We start from the raw sequence: 21921 nt of genomic DNA on the forward strand, positions 1-21921 counted from the left end.
TTTCCCCTTTCTTTTCCCCCTGGTTTTGGGTCTCTTCTGATTTGTTTAGTGTATATTTTTCTGGGGTCATTGCTACACTTTTAGCATTTTTTTCTCTTATTCATCTGTTCTTCTCTGGACAAAATGACATAATGGCAAAACTCACCTCAAGAGAAAGAAGAAGAAGCAGTACCAACTGCCAGGGGCCTCATCAATATGGACATTAGTAAGATGTTGGAACTAGAGTTCAGAATGACAATTCTAAAGATACTAGCTGGGCTTGAAAAAAAGCATAGAAGATACTAGAGAATCCCTTTCTGGAGAAATAAGAGAACTAAAATCCAACCATGTTGAAATAAAAAAGGCTAATAATGAAGTGCAATAAAAAATGGAGGCTCCCACTGCTAGGATAAGTCAGGCAGGAGAGAGAATTAGTGATACAGAAGACCAAATGATGGACTGTAAAGAAGCTGAGAAAGAGAGAGACAAAGAACTACTGGACCACGGGAAAATTTGAGAGGTAAGTGATACCATAAGATGAAATAATATGAGAACAATTGGGATCCCACAAGAAGAAAGAGAGAGGGGAGCAAAAGGTATATTGGAGCAAATTACAACCTAACCCTAAACCTAACCCTAACCCAAAGCTGGTGGCATCACAATTCTGGACTTCAAGCTCTATTACAAAGCTGTCATCATCAAGACAGCATGGTACTGGCACAAAAGCACACATAAATCAATAGAACAGAATAGAGAGCCCAGAAATGGACCCTCAAATCTATGGTCAACTACTCTTTGACAAAGCAGGAAAGAACATCCAATAGGAAAAAGACAGTCTCTTCAACAAATGGTGTTGGGAAAATTGGACAGCCACATGCAGAAGAACGAAACATTTCCTGGACCATTTCCTGAACCATTTCCTTACACCATGTACAAAAGTAGACTCAAAATGGATGGAAGACCTAAATGTGAAACAGGAATCCATCCAAATCCTTAAGGAGAACACAGGCAGCAACCTCTTCAACCTGAGCCGCAGAAACTTCTTCCTAGAAACATCGCCAAAGGCATGGGAAGCAAGGGCAAAAAAATGAACTATTGGGACATCATCAAGATCAATAGCTTTTGCACAACAAAGGAAACAGTCAACAAAACCAAAAGACAACTGACAGAATGGGAGAAGATATTTGCAAATGACGTATCAGATAAAGGGCTAGTATCCAAAATCTAGAAAGAACTTATCAAACTCAACACCCAAAGAAAATCCCATCAAGAAACGGGCAGACATGAACACACATTTCTGTAAAGAAGACATCCAGTTGGCCAACAGACACACGAAAAAGTGCTCAACATCACTTGGCATCAGGGAAATACAAATCAAAATTACAGTGATATACCACCTCACACCAGTCAGAATGAGTAAAATTAACAAGTCAGGAAATGACAGATGCTGGCCACGTTGCGGAGAAAGGGGAACCCTCCTACACTGTTGGTGGGAATGCAAGCTGGTGTAGTCACTCTGGGAAACAGTATGGCGGTTCCTCAGAAAGTTGAAAATAGAGCTACCCTATGACCCCTCAGTGATTGCACTACTGAGTATTTACCCCAAAGATAAAAATGTAATGATCTGAAGGGGCATGTGCACCCCAATATTTATAGCAGCCATGTCCACAATAGCCAAGCTATGGAAAGAGCCCAGATATCCATCAACAGATGAATGGATAAAGAAGATGTGGTAGATAGGGGCTCCTGGGTGGCTCAGTGGGTTAAGCCTCTGCCTTCAGCCCAGGTCATGATCCCAGGGTCCTGGGATCGAGCCCCATATTGGGCTCTCTGCTCAGCGGGAAGCCTGCTTCCCCCCACCTCTCCCTCTCTGCCTGCCTCTCTGCCTACTTGTAATCTCTGTCAAATAAATAAATAAAATCTTAAAAAAAAGAAGATGTGGTAGTTAAACACAATGGAATATTATGCAGCCATCCAAAAAATCTTGCCATTTGTAATGATGTGGATTGAACTGTCGGTATCATGTTAAGCAAAATAATTCAATCAGAGAAAGACAATTGTATTCCTCACTGATATGAGGAATTAGAGAAACAACACAGAGTATCAGAGGGGAAGGGAGGGAAAAATGAAACAAGATGAAACCAGAGAGGAAGATAAATTGTAAGAGAGTCTTAATCTCAGGAAACAAACTGAGGGTTGCTGGAGGGGTGGTGATGGGAGAGATGCGGCGATTGGGTGATGGACACTGGGGGAGGTATGTGCTATGGTGAGTCCCATGAACTGTGTAAGACTGATGAATCACAGACCTTACCCCGAAACAAATAATACATTATATGTCAAAAAATAGTCATGACATTTTTACTGATAATATATGAAGAGCAAACAGTTAAAATTTCCAACAGTTGAATGGATAGACAAATTTTGATACAATGAAACCATAGAAGTCTATACCACAATAAAATGCCCACCTGACAGACTCATTAGGAATGTAACTATTACTGGCACTCCCAGTCCCTGACCTCTGCTCCACCTAACCTACCCCTAGAGGCCAGGAAGGTTTGTAGCAGGTGAAGGGGCCTCATTGAGCACAGCACGACTGCCCAGCCACCTCAGCCTGAAGCACAGGAAAACTCAGTAATACCCATCTCGTCTTTTTCAACAATTTTATTTGTTCATTGTATATTCTCCATTGTTAACTTATATTTTTAAAAATATTGTATTAAATTATTGTTTATCTTGATTATGGAATTTGCTTATGCTTCACTTGCCTCACCCTTGTCCCGGCCTTATTTGGAAGATAAAGTGCTCTGTAACACAGCCTGAACCTTAATAGTAGGTTCTAGACTAGAACTAGTCTAGAAGGATCTAGACTGCATGGAGTGTGGGCTCCCCATCTGCTGCGTCATTGCCCTGACATGGGGAGGCAGGAAGCTAGAGGACTCAAGCATGGAGGCATGCCACAGCGGCGCTGGTGGGCTGCTGGACCATGAGCCAGAAGAGGACGCTGCAGCACTTTGACCCATTGGAAGATGCCCAGCTGGAGATGCAACTTGTCAGACTTACTGAGTTTTTGAAAGAAAAGGCTTCACGCCTTTAGCAGGGCTTAGTCTGAACTGTTTCTGTCACAGCAAAACCAGGAGCCATTTCCAATGTCCCCTGGGAAGGTGCTTTAAATTGAAGGTCCCGTTTTCCTGTTCCCTGCCTACTTTCGGGAGGGCAGTGGTGGCTGAACCACGCTCAACCTCTTGTTTATGTTCCCTTAGTCCTTCACAGAACTTTACCCAGAACATCAGGTGCCCCCCACCCCAGACTCTCTCTGTCAGTGGTCTCCTTCTCGGGGTGTTCCACGGGAGACTGGCTCCTGCTAGTCCTGTGACTGACACAGTTCATTGATACTCCAAAAGTGCTTCATTATTTATTTATTTATTTATTTACTTATTTGACAGAGATCACAAGTAGGCAGAGAGGCAGGCAGAGAGAGAAGAGGAAGCAGGCTCCCCGCAGAGCAGAGAGCCCAATGTGGGGCTCGATCCCAGGACCCTGGGATCATGACCTGAGCTGAAGGCAGAGGCTTTAACCCACTGAGCCACCCAGGTGCCCCCAAAAGTGCTTCATTTTAATCATCGTTACTTAAGTACACTGTTTTTTTTGAAGAGCACTGACAAAACATTCTCGAATTTATTGTCACATTTACTCTTCAGAGCAGTCCCGTGAGGTTGACATCCACATTTTACATACGAGGACACTGAAGCATAGAATGCAACTAATGAGTCATTGAACACCACATCAAAGTCTAATTTGTACACTATTTGTAACACATTTAAAATCTGGTAAGGTAGATGCATTCATATTACATTTACTTTTAAGAAAAATCTGGTGGCGACGCCTCACCAGCTCAGTAGGAGGAACATGTGACTTTTGATCTTGGGGTCATGGTTTTGATTCCCACATTGGATATAGAGATTACTAAAAATAAACTTTGAGGGGAAAAAGTTTCTGATGATTCTTATATTTCCCCCCGCTAGTTGAATACATTTTTAAAATCCCTGATCCACAGAAGCCTGGGAGGCAAACTAGATCAGCCTCCTAAGAACCTCTGTTTCATCCTGAACCCCTCTTCCTTCCAGGGAATTACATTCATCTCCGTGGGTTCTTCTGATTCCATCAAGCTTTTCAGTTCACTGGAGAGCAATCAGGAATGTTTTGATTGAGCATCTAGTGTGTCCTAGAGAAAGAGCCAAGACTGCACTGACAGGAAGATTTCACCGTAAAGGGAGGGCATGCTGCAGCGAGTCTCATTTACCCCGTTCATCCAAATTAGGGCTGCGGCAGCCTCACTGTGCAGTTGGCTCTTGAACATGCAGGAGTTAGGGATGCCAACCCCGTGAGTTCAGAATCCACACAGAACTTTTGACTCCCCCAAGTCTTAACTAATAGGCTACTGTTGACTAGAAGCCTCACTGATAACATATATGTTCCATGTATTTTATATTGTATTCTTATTTTTAAAAAAGATTTTATTTCAGAGAGAGAGAGAGAGAGAGAGATCACAAGTAGGCAGAGAGGCAGGCAGAGAGAGGGGGGGAAGCAGGCTCCCCGCTGAGCAGAGAGCCTGGTGCGGGGCTCGATCCCACGACTCTGAGATCATGACCCGAGCTGAAAGCAGAAGCTTAACCCACAGAGCCATCCAGGTGCCCCTTTATATTGTATTCTTACAATAAATTAAGCTAGAGAAAAGAAAATGTTACTGAAATCATAAGGAAGAGAAAATATATTTAAGGTACTGTATTTATTTTTAAAAGTCCAGGTATAAAGGAACTCATGCAGTTCTTTTTTTTTTTTTTTAAGATTTTTATTTATTCATTTGACAGGATGAGAGGGAGCAGAAGCAGGAGAAGCGTCAGGTGGAGGGCAGGGAGAAGCAGCTGTCGCCTCAACTGCCTGCTCATGACCTGAGCGAAGGCAGACGCCTAAGGGACTGAGCCACCCAGTGCTTAGGACCCCATGCAGTTCTAACCTGTGTTGGTCAAGTGTCATGTCATCTGTACTTGGTCATTCAGGGCTGCTCCCTACAACCCCGTTCTTTGTCTTTCCACTCCTTGAAAAGAAACTTAAAAACAGAATCCTCTTTTTGGGGTGCCTGGGTTGCTCAGTGTGTTAAGCCTCTGCCTTCAGCTCAGGTCACGATCCCAGGGTCCTGGAATCAAGCCCCTCGTCGGGCTCTCTGCTCCGCGGGGAGCCTGCTTCCCCTTCTCTCTCTCTCTACTTGTGATCTCTGTCAAATAAGTAAATAAAATCTTTAAAACAAACAAACAAACAAACAAACAAACAAACAAAAACCCAGAATCCTCTTTTTATAAAAAGTAGTAAAGACATGGGTAGGCAAAAAAGAAAATTAAAATGCCCAAGAAAAGTAATGAAGTAAAATAACTCTATCACCTATGTTCAACCAGGGTTTAACAATGTGGCGCATATCATTTTACGTCTGTACTTTTCAAATAGGTTCAAATCACTCAAACTCTTGCTACACGCCATTTTCTTTGTACAATGTATCACGATCACGGGCAGGTCAGCGTTCTTCCGAAGCATGATTACCAATAACCTCCCAGGAGCCTGTCCTCTTTGTGAAGCATCTTTCACCCGATGCTTGGCTTGTTTCCAGATTTGCACTTGAACAAACGCTGAAATGTTGATCTTTCTGCCCATGTCTTCTGCATCAGCTTATGCACATAAGCTGTGGCGTCAGAGAACCTTTCCAGGAAGAACGTGACTGCCTGTTAAAAACCAACTCGAAGTCGTCCTGGTCCCTCACACAAGCTTACTTGTGTGACAGAACCCACAGCTTAACAACCACCTGGGCAGAGGCTAGACCGTGTCTGAGCCAGGAGGTGGGCCGTTTAGTGATTTCCATCCATCTTTTAGCGGGTCTGTGAGAACCTGGGACCCGCCCCGGGGCCATCCTAGCTCAGATCTCTGGGTTGGACACGCGGTCAGGATGGCGTGGATGTCAGCTATCTGTCCTAGGTGGCCGCTCTGGCGGGGCGGGCAGGTGAACCTGCACCGCAGACCCCCGTTCCCTCTGCGGGGGGCCACTGTTCAGATCCTGTCTCCTTGGGCTGGCTTTTGGATTTGAAAGGTTACCTCCTCCCACGCGGGCAGGGTGGGGTGCGGATCTCAGCATGGGAGGGGGACGTCTGCCCAGAAACTGTGGACTCCGCTGGGCTTTGGCTCCGTTGTGCACCCGCGCAGGTGGTGTGGGGTCACTCAAAGGTCACAGCTTTCTCCTGCCCTCGCAGGCACGAGGGTCGTGGTGCTTTCTCCTCCACTGCCAACCAGACTCTCTCCGCAGCCCACGACCCCCCAGGCCCTGGCCCCACTCTTTCCTGCACCTGAGGATGCGCAGAGCCAGGCTCGACTGCGCCTCCAAACCCCCAGAAACTCCTGGTTACTCCAGAGCCCCCACAAACTCCCCCGGAACTTCTCCGTTTCCCCAGAACCCGTGTAAAACCCGGCGGCCCTCCCCCGCGCAGGGGTACGCCGGGGCGCAGGCCCGGAGGCCCGGGTTGTCGGGCGGAGCCCTCGCCCGATTGGCCGCGGCCTCGATACTTTGTTGCGACCGCGCCTCCTCCCGGGAGGTGTGGGCAGAGCACGTGCGGCGAGCGCGGAAGCGCGGCGCAGCGAGCAGCAGGGCGGGTGCCTCTGGGCAGGAATCTCGCCCTTTGCTGCGGAGCAGCACACCCCGAAAGGTACCGGAGCGGGGGGTGGGCCAAGCCAGGCCGAGGGGTGCCCGGGGCAGGGCGCCTGGTAGAGCCTCCCTCCCCCGGGTCTCCGCCATCCCTGCCTGGGGGCTGGGGCCCCTCCGTGTCCTGGGTGTCCCCCCAAGAGGCCACTTCGTTCTTGAACTCCAAGGTCCCATCCGCAGAAGCCTGGCTCTTAATCTCCTGCCTGGCCTCTTTTCCTAGAGCCAGTGCTGGGGCCGAAGTTGCGGGGTTGGGGCAGGCTGCGCTGGAAGAAGCCGGGGTCCTGCCAGGAGCCCTCCCCCTCCCTCCCCACCAAAGCCCTGGAACCTCGGCTCCCTTGAGGGACGCGGGATCTGGGGCCTCCTGCCCAACGCGATGGGGAGAAACGCTGGGCCTGGAGTTAGGATCTGGCGAAGGGCGCTAAGGCTCAGAAGCCGTGGTATAGATGGGAGCGTTTCCCCCTGCTGGGCGGCCCCAGGTGCTGAGGAGGACCCAAGGGGCGGTGCAGGGCGGAAAGAACTAGAAACTGAGGCCAGATCCTCCTCCAGGGAGCGCGCACAGGCCTGCCCTCTGCGGTTCCGCGCGCGCGTAGATCCTTATCCCCTTGGGGAAAGCAGTTGGGTGGCGTCTGCTAAAACCACAATGCCATAGAGCACCAGCCTTTAACCTCGCTTAGGTGAGTCGTCTGTGGAAGTAAGAGGAATCGGGACCAAAGGGATCAGGGTTACTATGCTAACGAGTGTCCGGGGGTGGACAGGTGTTGAAGCAGGTCTGGCCCCTACTGTCGTGCGTTGCCTGCGTGGGTTAGGGAATGTGCCCGGTAGTGGCCAGATTGAGTCACGGCATAAGTAGTCTCTCTTTTGGTAAAAACTGCTGTATGTATACATAGTCAGATTTTTATAAAAAAAATTCATAAAGCTCTCGGATCCAACTTGCCATAGCTTACCTCTATGTGTGTGTGTGTGTGGGGGGCAGTGCAGAGTGGATGGACCAGGCATAGGGTGGCCCAGAAAATGGTTCATTCTTTTGTATGTATTTTTTGAAAGTGCGGGATTAGGGCAGTCTTTAAAATTTTGTGTTTTTCAAATATGTTTGTTTATTTTCAAGAGCATAGTAGTCAAAAGCAGATGGTGCTAGTCCTGCTCCCGCAGGCCCTGGGGCTCCTCTTTGCAGGAATGTCAGCAACGTCTGCCAAGCCCTTAGCTCAGGGTCCGCCCCACTGCTCTGAGAGGCCTCCGCATCCGTGGGCTGGATGCGGGGGAAATCTAATGACCCCAGTACACAGGGCCGCTGGCCTGATGGAGCCCAGAGGAGTGAAACATGACACGATTACCTTGTATGTGTAAGACTGGGGCAAACAGAGAGGAGGAGACATGGGAGGACCAGGCTGGGACCTGTGGATGGAACACAGACAAAAGGGTCACAGGAATGAGATGAACCATCGCAGTGACAGCACCGGGCACACAAATGAGCACTGAAATAGGAAACTGGAGCAGGCACCGATGCCCCTTTGCCTTTTCTCAGAGCGCTCCTGCCACCGTGTTACAAATGCCTGTGGCAAGAGGGGCCTTGCCGAGGTGTGGATGGACGTGTAGTCAGCCCGCAGGCAGTGCCGGCCGTCGTCATGGCTGATGTCTTGTTTGCAGAGGCCTGGAACCCGACACAGGATGCAGAGCTTCCTGAGGCTGCTGAGGGAGAGTGGGGGCACTGGGCCCCCCTTGGAGGGGCTGGTGACTCTTGCAGGCAGACTGTGCCGGGACCTCCAGGATGACCCAGCCCAGGTGCAGCCCTTGGTCACTGCCGTGTTGGACAGTCCCCTCCGCCTGCACCTCCTGGACAATGCGGATGTGGCCCTCGTGTGTGCCCGAGCGCTGGCCCAGCAGGACCAGCACCAGGCTGCTTGCCGTGTCCTGGAGGTAAGACCCGTCTCGGGGCCGGGGGCGGAGAGCCACAGCAGCCACCACCGTCTCCAACCCAATGGAAGTGCCTACAGGTCGACAAGAACCTGGGGAGAGACATTCTAGAAACCAAACCACTCTCTGTGCAGAGTTCTAACTACCTTAATAATTGGAGGCCAAACTGTCTGTTTGTGAGCTCCATTTTGAGTGGTTGGTCCTGGCTTGGAGAGTTGGGATCCCAGTGGGTAAGACAGTCACACAGACTGGGGACCTCAGTCCCTTAGCTGCAGGCCCGTGGCTGGGCACGCAAACTGAAAGTATGGTCGTCACTCATCGGGTGGTACTTGGGCACACAACTCCTCTGGCAGCGACGGGACATGAAGCCGTTACAGTCTGTGTAGCCACTTAATGTGACCACAGGACATTCTGCTACCTAAATACTGGTACGTTGGGTTACAGCATGCATCACATAGGACATGCCTGCATTATTTCCTAAACTCTGAGAAATTCTGAATTCCAAAATACGTCTGGCTAAAAGGGTTTCAAAGAAGGGATGTGAGGGCCTGTTTTTCCCTCTTTCACCCCATCATACAGCTCATGCAGAATTCATGCTGAATTTATTTTCAAGATAGTTCTTTTTTTTAAAGATTTGTTTATTTTTCAAGATTTTATTTATTTATTTGAGAGGGAGCATGAGCAGGGGGAGGAGCAGAGGGAGAGGGAGAAGCAGACTCCCCGCTGAGCAGGGAGCCCCACGTGGGACTCGATCCCGGGACGCCGGGGTCATGACCTGAGCCAAAGGCAGATGCTTCACCGATGGAGCTGCCCTGGCACCCCGAGATACTCTGTTCTTTCCAGTTCTTTCAGTTTCCACGCCCTTCGCCACAGGCTGCATAATGCCCTCGTGTCCCCTTGGTTTGTTCTTCACGTAGCCGCTGGAGAGCTTGCAGGCGCCGATGAGCCACAGTGAGCCCCGAGCCCATGGTCTGCGCTTGCCTGTGACCCGCTCTCCCCGTCAGCCTCTCCCTGAGCTTTCTCCGCGGTCATCACGCTGCTTCCGTCTGTTCAGACAATCCCGAGGCCTCAGGACCTCAGCACGTGCTGCTCCCTCTGCCGGCGGCTGGAGCCCGGCTGCTTGTGTGGCTGCTGCCTTTCCTCCTCGCTGGTTTCTGCTGTAAATGTCTCCCCAGCTTGGCGGTGCCCCCTTTATCGTGCAGCGTAGAGTCTGGTTCCCCCTGTGGCTCCTTCCTCGGGTCTTTGTTCCGTCGGCCTCCCCGGCACTGTGCCCCATGAGGGAGGCCCCCCCTCGGTTGTGCTTACGTAGCAGCTGTGAGTCAGCGGGGCTCCGTGTTTCATGTCTGTCAAAGTGAACAAACAAGGGAAGACATGGGTTGTGGTGCCCTGTCGAGGCTCTCGGGGAAATGTGTGAATGACATCGGTGATGGAAAACCCCCGGAGAGGGGATGTAAACTCGGTCTGGACGGCCCTCAACGTCTCTGAGGAGATGACATGTAGGGGAGACCTGAAAGAGACGGCGGGGATGGCACACCAAGGAGGGGGCATTTCCTGCCCAGGGCCACGTCCTGCAGGGGGCACGTTTCCCTGACAGCTGTGCCCTAGGCTGATGGCTGCATCCTGGCAGCTGACTGGAAGTCACAGCCTCGCAAAATGGGCTTTTTCCGCTCTGTGGAGTGAAGGCTGAATGACTGTCGGCACCTCCCTTGCCAAGATGATGCTGAGAACATTGGGGTTAAATGTGGGAGCCACACGCCGACCACAGGGCTGTGTCGAGGGGAGGCCAGCACTGGGCATCCTTGGCCATCTCTGGAGTCTGGTCGTGTGAACAGGTCATGCTGGATTGGTGAGCTTGGTGGGGCGCAGACCAGAACCACTTCATTCCTCTCGGCTCAGAATGCACTCCCTGAGCATGCGAGGGGCAGCCCTGCTGGGTGGGAGAGGAAGGTCTTTCATGCAAGTTGGGGGTCAGCCCTTGGACCCTCAAGTCTGATCAGGTGCCTCTAATTGTGGCTCTGCCTCTCATGTGTTGTGTGGCCCCGGGCCCATCGTTTGCCTTCCCCTCGCCTCGTGCTCCCCATCTGTAAGGAGTGGCAGACAGCTGCTTTGTGTGTGCAGGGGGCGGGGCTGACAGGACCTTGCCCAGGCCCTCAGCCAGCAGCTCCTCCCGCAGCTTGGGTCAGGTTGGAGGGCAGTGCTCTGGGGGCAGCCCGCCTCAGCAGGCTTTTCTCGACAGGGATGCCAGGTGCCTGGAGGCAGCCAGGAGCTGGTCCAGCTCTGGAACGACCTTCACTACCGTCTGGTCATGAAGCGGCTGGGCGTGGCCACGCTCACCCCAGTGCAGAAGTTCCGCTGCAGAAAGAGGTACACCGCTGGCCTATATTTGTGCATGCTCCCCATGACTCCTGGGGGTGTTTCATCTAAAACCACGGAGGGGCTGAGGTGAAGCAGAGACAGGGAGGTAAATGTAGGAAAAGTCACAAGAAGTAGTAATCATCAAAAGGTAACAGGCTCTGCGACAGCCAGTGTGCCCAGCACTGAGCCACCCTCTCCACCTGCTCAGCCGGCCATGGGGGTGCACCCCTACTTAGGCCTGCAGGGCGAGAAGGGCCACTGCCTTCCCGTGAGGGCTCTGAAGGCTCTGCAGGGAAGGAGGCAGCCAGCGGACATCCCGACCTCACTCTCTTCCTCTTGTCTTCTCCTCCCGTGGGAGATGCCTAGCACATGTGCCTTTAGTCATCTGATTCCCACAGACAGGCTCTGCAGGTGCCACGGGCCGGGGTCTTCAGCACCACCCCTCAGGGCTGCGGGACCTTTCAAAGAGAGGTAAAGATGAGAGTGATGGAGGCGTCAGACAAGATGCATGTGGTGCTTAGGAGATTGCCTGGCACATGAGGGATGCTGGGTCTGCGTTAATAGTAATTACCACCACGGCCGTTATCAGCACTAAGGAAACATTACAACTGCTAATTACTATTATTCCTTCATTACCACTTATGGATGAGGAAACTGAGGCACAGAAAGGTCAGAATTTGCCCAAGCTGTCACAGGAGAGAGATGCAAAGCTGGGACTCCAGGCTAGACACTGAGACCGTAGAGCCTTTCTTCATCCTGGGTGTTGCCCCCTGACCAGGAAGGGCTGATGTCCTCTGAGTTCCTGGCAGCCCAAGTAATGGGATTTTTGCACCATGGGGCCTGGTAACCAGGAGAAGCAATGGATTCTTTCTGGATCCACGGTGTCTGTCAAAGAATGAGATATGTCCCCAAAGCCCAGTAGTTCAGCCTTATGGTCTTCGGGAATGGGATCCTTTCCCTCCATATAGTTGCCGATGGCCTGCCAGAGTACAGTTCAGTAAATGATTTGGGGATCAGTATGCACTGTTTGTAAAGAGGCCCCTGATTGCTGGGTGCTGTTGGAGTTGCTGGGGATATAGCCTGAGCCCTACTCTCCTGGAGCTGACACTTGGTGCAGACAAGGGACAGTAGAGAGGACACAAAGTAGATTCCATCATTCTGAGCGGGAGTACTAGACACAGAATGTGCTTAGTAAAGGACTGTGTCGCCTTTGTTCTTTGTTTTGGGGTGGAGGGTGCTGGACAGGCTCCTCTAAGCCTTGGCAGAGGAGGCCTGAATGTGGGGATGGCCGCCCTCGGAGGTGTAAGGATAGGGTGGTAGTGGAGTTAGAGCGATGGTTGGTCCACCAGCTGAGGGTGGTAGTTTCTCCTAGAGGGGTGTCACCCAAGGGTGGGTTGGCATAGGAGCAGAGGCAGGAGGCTCTCGGGAGTCTCTGGGTGTGTCAGGACAGATTTTGGAGGATTTGCTGAGGAGCTGGATGTGTTGGAGGAGGTAAAGAGAGAATAAAGCCAGCCTGCTGGGCTCTTGGCCTGACTGGCTGGAACATGGTGGTTTCTCACTGAGCTGCACAGAGCTGGGGCCTGGGGGAGGACGGGGAGAGTGAACGATCAAGCTCCATTTGGGATGTGGCATGTGTGGGACGCATTTTTGACATCCACAGTGGTTTGTTTAGTTGGCCTTTGAGTATCTTGGGTGTTCCCCGCTGGTACCATTTGTCTCCTTTTGGAAAAATCCATGTGGATACACAGGAAAGTGAGTAGCGTCACCGACCTCAGTCTCCTCGTCACCCGCTCTCTATAGCTCTGGGCCACTGGTCGGTGAGCGGTCCCGGAGAGCCCGGCGAGGGGTGCAGGTGAACACGGGCGGATGCTGGGCCCCTCGGTCCTTCCGAGGAGGGACTCGGCAGCACGAGCTTGGAGAGGAGGAGCAGCCGGCGAGAGGAGAGGACGCGTGGGGGTGCACAGTGCGAGCCCACGAGGTGCAAGCGGGAGGAGCGTCTGTAACCCCGTCCTCACTGTCCTTATCCAGGAACCCACCACCACCCTCCCTCTGCCCCGACGGCCTGAAGAGCCGGAACTTTCCCAGAGAGGTTCGCCAGAAGCTGCACGACTTCGCCTCTGCCGTGAGCACCAACCCCAGCAAGGCCGAGAGGGTAAGGGCCGAGAGGGTAAGAGCCGAGGAGGCGGAGGCCAGGCCGCCCTCCCCTTCGCTGACCCCCGACCTCAGGGAACCCCCACCCTTGTGGCTCCCCCCGCCTCCCGGGCCTTCCGCGGGGCCCTCTGCTGGGGCGCCGGGGGCTTCTGGCCCTCTGAGCCTCCCTGGGGGACAGGAGCTCACTGGCCTGCAGCTCCGGACCGTCCAGCCTGCGCACGGGGAGGGTCAGTGCCCTCCCGCCGCGCTTCTGGGCACGGGGTGCGGGGGTGAGGCGACGGCGGTCGCGGAGCTTCCGGTGGCGGGGAGGCAGGTGTTCGCAGAGCTCCGTGCAAAGTTGAGGCCGGCGGGCGCCATCGGCAGCGCGTCCCCGGAAGCTGAAGGGACTGGCAAGGCGCCGCCCAAGAGAGTTCGTTTCCGGCTGCTTCGAGGTCGGGACATGTTCTCTTCCCCTGCTTCAAAGCTCTGTCCAATCGGCGGGAGCTCCCCTGTGTTAGCTCCACCTACTTGTCGCCCTCATCCAATCGACAGGGCGTTCCCGAGTGGGGGCTTGCCCAGTCAGCGGGGCGTTCCCCGTGCCTGCTCCACCCACCGCGTTCCCTGTCCAATCGGCAGGGCTTTCCCAGCGATACCCGCGCCGGCTCTGCGGGCTGGCTTCCGGCGCTCGCGGACCTGTGGAACCTTGGCCGACGGCCTGTGGCGCGCGCCGGCTCCCTGCGTGGGTCCCAGGCCCTCGCTGCCTCCCGCCGGGCCGCGGCGCCACTCGGGCCCTCCCCGTGTCTGGGTTCGTCCGGCTGCGGCTCCGCGAAGGAGCGAGGCCGGGGTGGAGGGCGTCCCGCCTCGGAGGCCGCGCCGGGCGGGGGGCGGGAGGCGGGAGGCGGGACCCGGCCCTTCTGGTAGCCCTGGGCCTGGGGGCGGCGCTGGAGGCTGTGCTGTTTGGGGGCAGGAGAATCTGGCCTTGGAGATGAGCCTGAGCGCGGAGCAGGTGTACAACTGGTTCGCCAACTACCGGCGGCGCAGAAGGGCCCTTCTCCAGCGTCGTCCGCCAGCTCCGGAGGACGCGGCGGTGGACCTCCGCGTGAGGGAGACGGCTCCGGAGCCCCCGCAGCCCCCGGGCCAGCCCCGCCTTGGCCCCGGGGGTGCGGCCCGGCCTCAGTGGCCAGGTGAGAGGCTCCCGCGCGCCACGCTCTGCCCGGCACGCTTTTCTAGGGCTAGGCCTAGTGAGCGCCACTCTGTTCCGGGGGCGGGCCCTCCACGCCCAGTCTGCCCTTAGAGGGCGTTCCCTTGTGTGAGCGAGACCCCCGGAGCCGGGGTCGGGGTGGGTTCGCAGCGGGCGTGAGTGAGGCTGCAGCCGCTGTTTTGCACGTAGAGGTTACTGTGTCCGGGGCCGGGAGTCCGCGAGCAGACCCGAAGCGAGCCAGCCGGCCTGGGGGCGGGCTCCTGGGTTTGCAGTGACGCACTGGCTTCACAGGAGACATGTGAGCGGCGCACGAAGGACACTAATGATGCAGTAGTAGCACCCTTTGCCCGCAGGCAGGGCTGCTCCTAACCCGCTGGGAAGGAGGCTGGGACGCAGAGCTCCAGCAAGCCTCCCCCCACCTGACTGACCTTCAGCAGGACCAGAGGAAGATGGGCCTGCACAGTCCAGGGAGACCACTCAAGGGCCATGGGAGTCGCTGGCTCTGGCCCCAGACTTTTCTGGAGATGAGACTCTGCCGAAGCCATTGCCTCCCAGGTACTGCCATCCGCACAGCCCGTGGGACCATCTCCGTATTTACTTTCCCCATCCCGATTGGGTGAGCGGGCCTGTAGCACACATGTGGATGTTGGGACTGACAGTGGGACCACATCAGTGATTGCTGAGAGCAGAGCCCTCCGTGATTCTGGGGTGGGGAAGCTGCTGGTAAGGAGCCCATGTCAGGGACCCCCCACTTGCTCCTTGGAGCCTGGCTCGTAGCCTGACTAATGTATATGTTGGAGAAGGGGGAAAACAGGGTTGGAAAGAAACATGCTGGCTTACTTCACAAAGCCAAACCCTTGCTGTTGTTTCTTTCTTACTGTATTTTGTAGTGTTTGTATGTCGTTGAGTCCGTGACAGGTCATAGTTCTTGGATTCCTGATTATGCACTAGGCACTGTCGAAGCCTGGTCCCTCACCTGGGATGAGGCATGAACCTGGTGTAAGGGTAAGGAGAGTGCTGGCCATCAGCAGGACTAGGTCTGAGAGAGGGGCCAGGTTCCCCCTTGTGTAACCATCAAGCTGTGGACACTTTTTCCATCTGCCGTTGTGACATCGGCATCTCTCATGACCCTCCTTGTCTGCCCTTCCCGTGAAGGCTGGCAGTGCCCAGGTGTGTGAACTTAGGCAGGTTCCTGTGAGCTCTCAGTGCCGTGCGTTTCTCATCTGCGAGATGGGGAGGGGTATGATGCAGGTGGTTGCAGAAATGACAGGGCTAGGGGAGGGGGATCACAGAAGCCCAGGAGCACCATCTGAGACACACTGAGTGTGCAGTATCGAGTCTTTAAATTATTACCAGCTGCTGCCTGATGTTCTGTAAGATCAGCCACCGTCATTCATCCCCTGCTAGGGTCTTGCTCGTCATTCTCTGTTTTAGGTATTGTGGAACAGTGCTTCATTGAAGGTCCTTTTAAATCAGCAGCTAATGAGTCTTAGTGTTTTTTTAACTGTTGTGGAACCCTTGCAGCCACAGGTAGAACAGTAAAAGCAGTGTGATTAGGGTCACGGTGGGCCAGAAAGCCGTCAGTGGTTGAGCCGAGTTGGGAACCTGGATTCCCAAATGGGGCTGGAGTTTCCTCCCAGGCCTCTCTTCCCTGGCCTGAGGGAGTCTCTGCCCTCCAAGGGACGGTGTTTGCTGTCTTCCCCAGGTCTCTGCAGGGCAGTGAGATGTACCAGGATGGTCCTGGCCGAAGCCCTGCCACTCTCCCCCACATCTGCCCAGGCCTTGGCCTCTGCCCTCTGACTGCTGGCAGTGACATGCTGGACTCTAACCTGGCTGCCCCTGAGTCATGGCTGATGTCCCTTGCACTGGCGTCCTCCAAGGAAGTTTCCTTCCAGACTGGGCAGCTGGTCCAAGGGCATGGGCTGGACCTCACGATGCGGCCTGCAGATGCCACTGTGGCTGTGTCCATCACTGCCCTCGGTGAGCCCAGCTCCACAGGTGGGTCCATTCCAGACAGACCATGCTCTTCTGCACGAGATGCCACAACTAGTCAGGTCTCATTTGAGGGGGTGTGGGAAGGGGCAGCACTCTCCCGCTTTTCTAGTTGCAAAGTAAAATGTACATACGACTAAAAGTAGGACGGTGAGGACAGGGTTAAAATGAAAGGAGACAGCTGCCACCCTGCACTCCCATTGCAGTCCACCTTGTACTCTGTCACCACGTGCTGCAGCAGAGGACAGGTCACCGCATCTCATGATCTAAGTATCATTTCCTTAGTTTCATGTTAGTTATCGTTGTAGCTGTAACTACCTGTAGAGAGTGTGTATTTAGATACATGTTTGCCTACCAGATTCAAAAGCATCTTGTGACATTTCACCTTATATGGAAGCTATTGGCACCGTCAGTTTACCCATCACCTAAATTTCTTAGTCTTCTGTGTTTCTATCTTTACTTTCTTGGGGTTTCTAATTGTCTTCCTTTTTTTTAGATTACCTGTTTTTGTCACACATGTAACTTCTCCTGTTTTTCCAAGTGTCTCCTCTGAAGACCAGTGGCTGGGAGGCCTCCTTTCTGTTTCCACCCAAGTGATGTTTCCCTAGACCTGGGGTGGAGTCACCACCCCAAGAACGCTCCTTTCATTACCTCCCGGGTTTGGGTCAGTGTTTCCTGAGTTGTAGGTCTTGTCCTGTCTTCACTGACTTCCTTGTTATGTTTGAGAACGTCTTCACTGTGCAAGAAAGGGGGCTTGCGAGATAAATTTGCTGATTCCTTACGTGCTGTGAAATTATCCTTAACCTGCTCTCACCTTTGATGAATAAATTGGCAGGGACAGAATTTTGAGTTTAAATACTCTCCCGTAGGTATCTGCAGATACAGTCATGTCATTGTTTGTAGCATCTGATGTTCGTGTCACTTGTTGGCTTCTGTGCAGATCACATGGAATTTTTGTTTTTGTTTGTTTGCTTGCTTTAAGTCTGGGTGTTTGGAAATTTCACAGTGATGGTGTGAGGTGTGTCTCTTTAATCCACTTTCCTATTAAGCCTTTCGATTTAAAGAACAGGTAACAATGTATCCTGTAAGGTTTGGGTATTTTTTGGATAATATTCCTTGATAATTTTCCTCCTCCATGTTCTTCATCCTCTTTAGAGCACAAATCTTACCAGGATTTTGGAAATCCTGGGCCAGTCTCCCCAAGTGCTTACCTTTTTCTTACGTTTCTTTTCTTTTTCATTGTATATGCTTTGGGGGCATTAGAGTCTGTCTTTCAAAACTCCTAATTTGATAGTTATACTTTAAGAGAATTCCAGGCTCTTTTTTTTATTTGAATTTTCCTTTAGTCAGGGGTTGTGTTGCTTTTTATAGGTGCAGTATCTTTTTTTTTTTCTGAGTATTCAAAATATAAAGTTTCAAAATTATGCTCTGTTGTCTGAAGGCGGGAATATTGGGGCTGTGGATTCTGGTCCTTCCTTGAGTAGAGAAAGGTGAGGGGCTGGAAAGAGGAGGAGCCCTGGAGACTCCTTGCTCTGGACGCAGCTTTTCAGTTTGATCATATTCGTCCTTCATTTGTCCACATCTTCCACTGTGAGAGATCTACGTTTGTCCATCCCATATTTACCACCAAGGCTGGAGTGGGGTGGTCACTGGCTGTATTCACATGGGGGCGAGGGGAGCTGGTGTTCACACCAGGTCCAGCACAGGTGAGAGGTGACGTTCTGTATGAATTGGTGAGCCTCCCTGCCGACTGACCGCCTGAGCACCAGGTTGTTACCCTGCTTTCCCTTTCCCTAACTTTCTTTACCTTCCCTCCCACTTTAAGATTCTCAGGACCTGATCTCAATCCCAGCTTGCTTTCAGGTGCCCTACCAACAAAGGATGGTACTTGTGTCCTGGGTCTGCAGAACTGGGGAGGTCTCCCTCCCACTTACTGCCCCTCTCCTTATGCTCCTTTTGTTCTGGACTTTTGGCTTCTTCTCTTCCTTTTGGAGGAAGATGATGTAATCTAGTGATCTTTTAAGTCTGAACCAGCAATGCTCAAATTAGCCCTTCAATTGTATTTAACATACCTCAGAGTGTTTCTAGAGTTCTGCAGAAAAGAGGAAACAGCAGAAAGTGGGGGTGGAATCATGTAGTGAATGGTCAGGGAAGTTCCTGAGGTTGGGCTGCAGGCTGGCAAGTTAGGTGGTGACTCTGGCAGACGGGCGGGGGGCGGTGGAGGGGGGACAGTGCATGCCCAGCCCAGCCGGCCTGTTGTTTTTTCTGAGGTCAGGGAGTCTGACGCTGGGCTTACCACCGGGTAGACTTCTTACCTTCCCTCGCCCTGAAGTGTCTGCTGGCCCAGAACTGATCCAGTCTACCATGGCTTATGTGTAAGAGTGAGAGACATACGGGGATATCCTCTGCAACATTTTCTATAGAAGGAGGAGCAGGGTAAGGTCGTGCCACATCGCATCTCTGTGAAATTGTGGTGCAGCATGAGATGGAAGGTGGCAGTGGATGTGGCCCAGCCTCTGAAGAGCAGGCATGAGGCAGACCGAGAAGTTCTCACACAGCGGCAGCGGCACCGGAGGCCTCAGGTCTGCGTGGATGAAGCAAAATTTGAAGTCCACAAAACTGGACTTCGCTTTTGTTTCTGGAAGCCTAAAAAGGCCATTGAGATCAATAGCTGTGACTCTAACTCAGTAAGGGAGGTTGAGGCTTGGGGCCGGCCAGGCTGGACGCTGCTTCTCTCTGTGGAGGTCTCAGTGTTGGTGCTTGTGGGCTGTGTTCTGTTCTCCCAGCACTGGGGTGTGGAATTTGCTTCTGTATAGGATTCGCTGACCCACCTGCTGGCAACCCCCCGAGCGTGTACCTGGAGGAAGGAGCATGCAGCAGCGGCGGCTTCCTGGTGACACGGCCTCCCGACTTCCTCCTGGCCCAGAGGTGAGCCACACAGAGCCATGGGTGGGGTGTTCCAGGTTTATAGACGTGGCACCTCGCATGTGCAGATCAAGTCCTTTCCTTACGGGTTTCTGGAAAATACAACATCATCCCCACCCTGCATCTACTAGAAGAGGGTGGTTTTTCCCTGAGACAGAAGAACACCCAGAAATTTCAGAGCAGACACAGGTGTTGGTGTTGGGGACTGTGCTCCCACTTTGCCTCTTCCCCAAGATCACCCTGGATCCCAGAAGCCGCTTTTTTGGCATTTTGTTTTCACCAGATGGAGGTTGGGTTTTTAAGCAGCATCAAGATCCTGATTTTATATTCCAGACTGTAGTTTGAAAGGTGCATGAGAGAGCTGGGAGTAGCCTCGGTGCTGCAGGCTCTGGCTGTGGGGGCCAGGACGACAGGCCAGGAGAATCTGGGGGCTGAGAAGACGGATTAGAGGAGCATGAGAAGTCAGGGGTCCTCTGTAGGACAGGGATGCTGCAGTAGGGGTTGCCAGGACTGGGTTCCCAACGTTCATAGCCTCCCCAGTCTGGGAGCTGAAGGCCAGGTGCCCAGCACGAGCAGAATTACAGGGCAGCGTGTGAGAGAGAAGGGGAGCGGTTGGTCAGGTCACAAGTTCTGCTTGCTGAAACAGCCAGAGCGTGAGAAAATACAGACTTTGCAGATGGGCTCACTTTTCTGTTCATGTCCAGGAACCTGGATGGAGAAAATGCCACTGTCAGGTCCCCTTATGGCCGCTCACCCTTGCACTCTGATGGCCCAGCCCATCCTTGCTCCGATGTGATGACCTTGAGTCATTCTCTAATAGTAGATTCATTGGGAGTCGTTAGCCTTCCGTAGAGCACCGTGTTTAGGCGATACAGATGCTGGTTTTCTGAGTGTGACTTCTGTATCTACCATGTGCTGAGCCGTGTAGATCAGCCGCTCCTGCTGCCGCCTGCAGGACCACGGATCTGCTTTCTTTAGCTGCATTTTTAAAAGTCCCATGTGAATGGAATACAGAAGTGTTAAACTTTGTGGAGGGGAGAGAGGGTCTAGCTTCTCTGACTCTGCTTGAGTGTTTGGGGATTTTACCCTGTTGCCCTGTGTATCGGTCCATTCATCTGTGTGAGTTCTGTCCCTTGATGCGGATGGACCGTGGTGTTTGGATCCATCACCTCTTGGTAGCCATCCCTGGGTTCCCAGTTTGGGGTCGCTGTGAGCACTCCTCAATGCATGTGGGTCTGCCTGTGTGCCTTCATGTCTCTGGGGTGTGTACATGCCTAGGAGTGGAATGGCCATAGGTGCGTGTTTGTCTTTTTAGGGAACTGCCAGGCTACTGTTGTCCTGAGTGGCTACACCTGTTACCTTCCCCGCTGTCCCTGCTGCTCCCCTGATTAGATTCTGATGGCTCCCCAGGGCTGCCCCTTGACCTCTTCCTTCAGGTTTCTGTTTGTTGGTCCATCTCTGTGAGCCTCCTCAGGTGCTCTCTGCCTCACCCAAGCCACCTGCCTGGGGTGTCACACAGGTCCCTCTAGCACTGGAGGGCCCTGTGGGAGGACACTTCTTAAAGTGTGTGTTACCCCTGGAAGGGCTACTTATATGCAGAGAGCTGTCAGGTCATGTTGCTCGCAGGGTGGACCATGACCTGGTGCCCCTCAATATGGAGCTTGTCCTGACGTCTCTTTTCCAGTCCGCTGGAGTTGGCACCAGGCCCTTCCTTCTCCAGCCCTGTTTCTGCTGTGGACCTGAGCCAGCCTGTGCCCTCTAGCCAGGTGAGAGCCTACCACCAGGGACTCTCGGTGTCGCTCTTAACTTTTGGATCCTCAGGTCATACCTTTGGAGTGAGTAAACCAGGCACATGTCACAAGGGAAGGGGTGCTTCAAGGCTGGACAACAGTTGAATGGGGCCCGGGAGGTGGGTGCTGTGGGCTCGTGTTTCTTACTGAGTCCAGAGATGGGGTGTCCTGGAGTAAGGGGTGGCAGGTGGGAACGTGGAGCCAGGCAGAAGGTGCTTCCGTGTGTAATGCTGTGTTGGCTTTCCAGGTGCAGTGGCCCGACGGCCAGGCCTCCAGTGATGCCTTCTGGGGAGCCAGAATGCTTCTTGAGCTTTCAGGGGGCAGCCTGGGTTGAGATGTCCCTTTGGGGTATCCAGCCAGTGCCCCCTGGGGAGCAGGTGTGGACATCGAGTGTTTCAACACATGTTGCATAGAGCTTTATTCCGACTGAAGAGAGGCCCCAGGGTTCCTTCAGGGGGTTCCAGTGAGAAGCACTGAGGCTGCGTAGTCCCCTGCCGTGTTTGCATAGTTTGGTTGGCAGCTCACTGTATCAAAGGAAGCATTTGAGAAACGCTCTTGAGCTCAGAAGTCCAAGGGGTCTGTTTCACTCAGGCAGTGGGAGATTGTGGATTCGAGCTCCTGGGCATGTAGGTTATGGGCAGGGAAGGCCTTTCTGGAGATAAAGGAGAATGTTGCACGGCTGTCTGCCCTCCCTGCCCTATGACAAGGCCGAACTTCACCCAGTTAAGTTGGCGAGTGGGGCGTGGGCAGTGTTGTGACACTTCTGTGTCTTGGGGGTGATGTGGTTGGGACGGCTCAGGCAGGGTGGGCCAGGGTACCTTTTCCCTGCAGGTTGGAGTTCACTGTGTTTGTAAAACAGATGTTCTGTTGAATTAAATTACAATTCAGTGTTCTGA

General features: G+C 53.1%; 1 protein-coding gene across 1 annotated transcript; it reads left to right on the forward strand.

Moving 5' to 3' along the window:
- The first annotated feature begins 8236 nt into the window (after nucleotides 1-8236).
- ANHX (anomalous homeobox) lies at nucleotides 8237-21915 on the forward strand. Its single transcript, XM_032849207.1, has 9 exons — nucleotides 8237-8635; nucleotides 10869-10996; nucleotides 13016-13139; nucleotides 14085-14301; nucleotides 14756-14873; nucleotides 16024-16316; nucleotides 19127-19238; nucleotides 20920-21001; nucleotides 21273-21915. Exons 1-9 carry the CDS (start codon nucleotides 8351-8353, stop codon nucleotides 21357-21359), a joined length of 1446 nt encoding a protein of 481 aa, XP_032705098.1. The 5' UTR covers nucleotides 8237-8350; the 3' UTR covers nucleotides 21360-21915.
- Nucleotides 21916-21921: the final 6 nt, after the last annotated feature.

This window comes from Lontra canadensis, unplaced genomic scaffold (genome assembly GCF_010015895.1).
Source record: "Lontra canadensis isolate GAN:19392208 unplaced genomic scaffold, GSC_riverotter_1.0 scaffold220, whole genome shotgun sequence".
NCBI lineage: Eukaryota > Metazoa > Chordata > Mammalia > Carnivora > Mustelidae > Lontra > Lontra canadensis.

Coding starts and splice junctions, on each gene's coding strand:
- ANHX (XM_032849207.1), top strand. CDS start 8,351: ATGTCTTGTTTGCAGAGGCCTGGAACCCGACACAGGATGCAGAGCTTC. Junction 8,636..10,868: donor CTGCTTGCCGTGTCCTGGAG/GTAAGACCCGTC, acceptor TTTTCTCGACAG/GGATGCCAGGTGCCTGGAGG. Junction 19,239..20,919: donor GACTTCCTCCTGGCCCAGAG/GTGAGCCACACA, acceptor TCTCTTTTCCAG/TCCGCTGGAGTTGGCACCAG.